Here is a 6,000-nt window from a genome sequence, read left to right on the forward strand (position 1 = left end):
TAAGAGCCTGATATTCTCTGGACTGGGGCTGAGTGACTGATGGAAGGGATCTGTGAGCAGTGAGTATTTATCCTGAGAAAGTGGAGCCAGGCACAGGTCCTGTCCCTTTAGGGTATAATCTAATTCCCAACCGATGGTTAAACTCTGTTTGAGCACGTACTATGTACTGGGCTCTGTAATGATATCTATCATTCATTGGGCACCCACAGTATGAATTTGTGGAGCATCTACTACTCCCAAGATGTTGTAATCACAAAGACAATTATCATTATTGAGCACCTACTCTGCACAACCATTTTTTGAAGAATCGCTGCTTTCTATGCACTGTAACCATCTTTATCACATCATTTATACAGACCTCTCTTTGCCTCAGTTTCCTTATCTGTACAATAAGGACAATAGTACCTTCTTTAAATGATTGTATGAGGATTAAATGAGTTAATACAAATAAAGCATTTAATACCTTGAATATTGTTAAGAATTTAATAAATGTTGGCTGTCATCATTGTTATTGAAAATCCACTGTATATGAGATACCGTAATTACTCTTAATAGTAGTTACCATTACTGAGCACCTACTAAGCACCTTTAATCAATACCAATATAATAATTGAGATCCTATCGTGAGCCAGAACTGGGCTAGATACTGGAGGCCTCAAGACCAGTGTCCTAGGCAAGGGTCTTACACTCTGATTCGGGGAAATTGGACCATTTTTGAAGCAGAAGTCAGGGGATGGCTCTGAGTGGCCAGCTAGGGTTTGGGAATCTGGACACTCTCGAACTACCTCTTGAGCTGGGCCAACATGGAGTCCAACAAGCTGTATTCCTGTGAATGTTCACCTGGGGAATAGGTCACTGGAGGGCTAAGGACCCCTCAGACAAAGCCAAAGTCTTCTTCCTGAGGAGGGAAGGGATGCCAGAAACAGAAAAAGGAATTGCTAAGCTTTAGACGCAGGAAAAGTCACCCTTGTCCTCCAGAGATGGAATAGAAGTAGGGATGAATTCCATGGGCTGGGGGTTCAGTGTCCCCTTCCTTCCTCCAACCCTGGGACCACCATGTCAATCTCATGGTAAGGATATTGAGACTTGCCACCTTCTCTGCTTGGCCATAGGGCTAGGCCACAGCAGGCCACCTCCTTCAAGAGCCATGGAACCCTGTAGACCTCCAGGTTCTGCATTATGTCAAGGTCAGCCCCATTCCACACTCTGAGCTGCTATTGGCCTTTGTATTTCCTCAGAGGCAGGAGAACTCCAGCAAGAAGGGTCTGGCCGGGCCTGAAGTTCAGAGCCGTACAGAAATGGGCCCTGAGTCCTGAAATGGCCGCTGGGAAGCCTGGGACGATGACTCAGGACTCAGGAGGCTTGAGTTCTTGGATAGACGTGGAGGGCACTCTCAATTCTTAGCTCAGGAGAAAAGAGACATATCAGCGCCGGGGGGCCCTTAGAGATCATCAGAGCTACCCTACTCATATTACAAAAGGATAAACAGGTCTAGAGAGGGGAAACCATGTACCCGAGGTCTTTGGGCAGGTGGGCGACAGAAGTAGGTTGAAATCCTCATCTCCGGAGTCCCTCGCCTGCAGGATGGTGGATACCTGGGTGCCTGTGGGGCCTGGTTTCTCAGCACCCAAATCAGTTGAGTCTGAAGGTTTGGAGCCTTTGATGGCCAGGGAACAATTTCTCAGATATTCCCTGCAAGATATGTGGGACCAGCTCATTCTGACCCTCCTGCCCTCACCTGGCTTGGAGAGACCGTTCTTTTCAGAGATTTCCCAGGAAGAACCATCCTTCCACCAGCCACTATCCCAGGTTGCCTGTTCCAACGCATCTCACAGTGGCCATTGCAAAGTCTTCTGTACGTCTACCCTAGACCCTTGTCATTAAACCACATCTTTAAAAGAATAAATATGTATAAAACACTTAGAACAGTGCCTTCCACATAATAAAGGCTCTACAGGGTTTGCTATCATCATCATTACTACTACCTTTCTGCTCATGTGGGGCTGTGCTAAAATTGATAATCCTGGAAAAAGAAGAGGTTGGATGGGGGATTGGGTAAAAACAGTCCGTCTATTTCTTCACATGGGGGAATCAAGGGTAAGGGAGGCTAGGAACCTCCCCGGTGATCCATGCAAGATAAAACCCACAGAAAGTGGGCTTCACATCTGGCCAGCAAGTATTGTTGTTCAGCCCACAGAGCATTATGACATTTTTTAATTTGTTGCTAATATAGAAAACTCAGATTTCTGGCTTTTCTTGTTACCCATTTGAGAGCTGGGCTTAGACCAGCTATTCCCTCTCCACTCAGACACAGTCTCCACCGCTCCCTGCTGCCACCCCGCCCACTTCACCCATTAACTTTTAACTGCCTGCCCCATAGGTCCTTGAATTTATAATCCCCAATCCAAACGGCCATTTCCCCTCAAGGGAGCCTTGGGAGCAGCATAGTGCCACAGACCATTTATTTTGCACAACTGCAGCCTGATGGACATGTGTCCATTTCATGTTGGTGTCAATGTCACCACCAGCTACAGGGTTTGGAGATGGGTTCAGGGGCACAGCAGCCTGAGCGGATTGCTTCCCAGAACTTGGGCAGACGACCTAAAGAAAAGATCCCGTTGCCAAACAAAGGGAGCTCGGGCAACTTTATCCCTGGCCTCTGTCGCAGCATCGGAGGGAGGTTCTGGCTACCAAGCTGGTGGGGGCAACTTGTGTTGATGGAGCCATCCACACATTGCAAGGCCTTGACACCCCTGGAGGACGGCACCATGCAGGTGCTGGTGTTGTGAGAGGCATCCCTGCTGGTGCAGGGGCTGGAGTAACTGTGGGGAAAAGGGTGGTCTGGATGATCCAGGTGGATGGAGTTGACAGCCCTATCTAGGTAACTGGCTGCGAGCCTCGGCAGGCTCAGTGATTTGGGGCAGCTGGTGTAGAAGGCATTGGCGGATCTGTCAAGGTAGTTGATGCCTCTGATGAGTTGGTCCAGGAAGGTGGGGCTAGAAGGGTCCAAGGGACCATCTGTGCAGAGCAGGCAGTTGGGGCTGCCATGGCAAGCGGGTTTTTTGGCCACCTTGGGGCGGTTGGCCAGGTGGCTCGTCTCTACGAACTTGGAGTTGTAGGGCCGACCCATGCAGATTTTCCTCTCTGGAAGTATAGGGGAGCTAGGGCTGTCGGACTGCTCCGAAGTGTTGCTGCAGCTGCTGAACTCCAAGCCGCTAGTGGTGCAGGGATGTCTGAGGCTGTTCGCCCCGGTCACAGGGCACTGCGAACAGCCTGGAGTCTGGTCCAGAGAGGACATATTGTTGGGATGGTTCAAGCGGCTGTAAGTGTTGGCACCGCTCACTTGGCGTCCAGACATTGGCCTGAGGGGTGAATAAAGCTTCAAGGCACTGAACTGCTGAGAGGTCCCCCGGAGGCCGGTTACCTGGGCCTGGAGAGGGGAGAGCTGGGTCAGCTTTCCTCGGCTGCTTGACACCTCCCTCCAGGATTTCCCTCCAGGTGTTCTGTCTGCCTCCACAGAGCCAACAGCACGCTTCTCCTGCTCCCCGTCTTCCTCCTAGACCCAGGGGTTTTCAAACTGGAAAACAGACACCCTATTCTTCAGAAAGCACAAAGAGAAGGGCAAGAGTTGGGTAGGAAGGCAAGACCCCGAGAATGACAGAGGCCAGGAGACCCCTAAAAAAAGTGGGGGGCAGTCTCTCTTTTTTCTTTAACTCTAGGCCACATTCTGAAATTCTTATTCTCCCTTTAAGCCAGGGCTCCCAAAGACCACAGAAACCAAGGACTGAATCTCTAAAGGTGAAATTCCAGGCACTGAGACAGGCTTTCTTTTGACATAATATCAAATAGCTAATCATTGTCCTGGCCCGGTGGCTCGGTTGGAGCATCGTCTGTGCACCAAAAGGTCACTGGTTTGATCCCCGGTCAGGGTACATACAGGAGACAATCAACTGACGTTTCTCTCTCACATCTCCATGTCTCTTTCTCTCTCCCTCTTCCTCTCTCTCTCAAAATCAGTGAACATATCCTCAGGTGAGGATTGTCCTCTGATACTAAAAAATGTGTCTTAGAGGCAATGTGATTCTTCGTGCACCGTCTTTGAGCCTGGACCTTTGCGTGTTTCTTATATGGAGCTCTCACTACAAATCAGGGTGGTAGTTGCTATTCTATTCCTGGTTGACAGATGGAGAAACTGAGACTCAGAGAGATGACGTGGCTTGCCTTCAGATCACACAGCTTGTTGGTGGTGGGACCAGGTACTATCTTGGGTGTGTCTGATGACCCCTGAGAGTCAATGCCTCCCTCACAGTCTACTTAGGAAGGATTCTCACCACACCTGCTCTGCCTGCCTGGGTGGGGGCCTGATGGGGAGAACCAGGTGGAGAGAGGCACTTGCTAAGTTGATCCTGACTTTAGGAACCCTAGATGGTGGGTGGCATTTGGTGTGATAAGTCCACCAAAGAGGCTGGACTTGTGGGATCAGTAACTTCTGGGACATTTGACCTTGATCCTCTCTGACAGTAGGAATATTGGGATTCCTTCTCCTCCTCCTGGTTCCAAAGTGGGCACTTCACAGGGATTAAGCCCTGACCAGGCCAGTTTAACCCCACCTCTCATTCCTGGGCTTGCCTGGGCCAATCCAAGGGCAGTGTCATCCTCCCCTCCCCATTCTCATTGTCCCTGAGTTCCCTAATACACCCCCCACCCGAAGGAAGGATCTGTTTTCTCTCCCTCAGTTCTTCCAGCTCAATGCTAGTTTTCTACTTCTGCCTAGTGAGAACAGAGCTGTATTTGATCCTGTTCCACCCAGAAAACAGCTGCTGGCCTCTCTCCCAGCCAATGGCCTATCAGCTGCCCTTGTCCTTCGGGTCTGAATCGTGTGGAATGTCCAGACCCTTACCTCTGCCCTCCCTGGTCCAACCCCACCCCACCTCCTCCTCTGGAAATGCAGGAGGTAACTGAGGGCTGACTCCTACAGGGCCCCACCCTTCCCGGCTGGCCAGGCCCCATCCGCCGAAAGGGCCCTCTCCCACTCTCACTCTGTCTTTAGAAGGTAGATGACTTAGCCCGCCTCTTGAGGTCCGCTGGGGGCTACCCTGGTGCTGCCACTCCAGACTGCTGACCATGTCATAGAATCACGGAATCCTGGAGCTGGGAGGGGCCTCTGGGGTCATCCTGGCCAGGCCCCTGCCTCAGGACCAGTGTCACTTTAAGCCTTCTAAGACAGATGGGCCCTATTTTTAAAATGGGGTTGGGGTGGACATTTTCAGCATCCCTTGTTGTGTTTTAAGTATTTAATGATGCTGAGAGTTAGGAAGTTCTATGCTGGGTCTAATAAACCCGCATTGGTTGTGGTCAGCATCAATTATTAATACTTTTTTCTCATTAGGTCAGCAAACATTTATTGAGAGGCTCTAGAGTGCTGTGCTTTTGAATGGCCCATTCCTGGACATAACAACGCTTTTTTCTCCTCCCTTCTCACCGCTTCCTCATGCCCTCAACAAGTTGGTGTTGAGCACCGGCCATGCGGCCATGCCAGGGGCTCTGGCTGCAGCCCGAGGCTTCCTCAGAGGACAAATCTCAGTTCCTTTCAAAATCCCCATGCCCTTTACTGAGACCTGGTCCACAGAGGGCATCCAGTACATTTTTGTTGAATAACAAAATCCCCCTTTGAGTTCTCATGGTATTTGCTAAGAAAAGCCTCCCTCCATCATTTCCTTCCCTAAATATTGGAAATATGGGTTTACTTTTTATTTTGAAAACTTTTCTATTTCCCGAAAATTTACGAGACAATGCACTCCCATATAGTCTTCATCCAAATCCACTAATTATTAACATTTTTGCCACGTTTGTTACTACATGCACGCGCGAGCACGCGCGCGCACACACACACACACACACACACACACACACACACCCCGATTATTATTTTAAGAGTAAGTTGCAGGCAGCCATGGCCGGGTAGCTCAGTTGGTTGGAGCATTGTCCCATATACCAAAG

General features: G+C 49.8%; 1 protein-coding gene across 1 annotated transcript; it reads right to left on the minus strand.

Moving 5' to 3' along the window:
- Positions 1 to 2,518: 2,518 nt before the first annotated feature.
- Positions 2,519 to 3,358, minus strand: LOC150014317 (uncharacterized). Its single transcript, XM_090271484.1, has one exon. The coding sequence runs from the start codon at positions 3,356 to 3,358 to the stop codon at positions 2,519 to 2,521; it is 840 nt and encodes a 279-aa protein (XP_090127610.1).
- Between the last annotated feature and the right edge of the window lie 2,642 nt (positions 3,359 to 6,000).

This window comes from Furipterus horrens, unplaced genomic scaffold, assembly GCF_987537825.1.
Source record: "Furipterus horrens unplaced genomic scaffold, mFurHor1.1.pri manual_scaffold_3, whole genome shotgun sequence".
In the NCBI taxonomy this organism is placed as follows: domain Eukaryota; kingdom Metazoa; phylum Chordata; class Mammalia; order Chiroptera; family Furipteridae; genus Furipterus; species Furipterus horrens.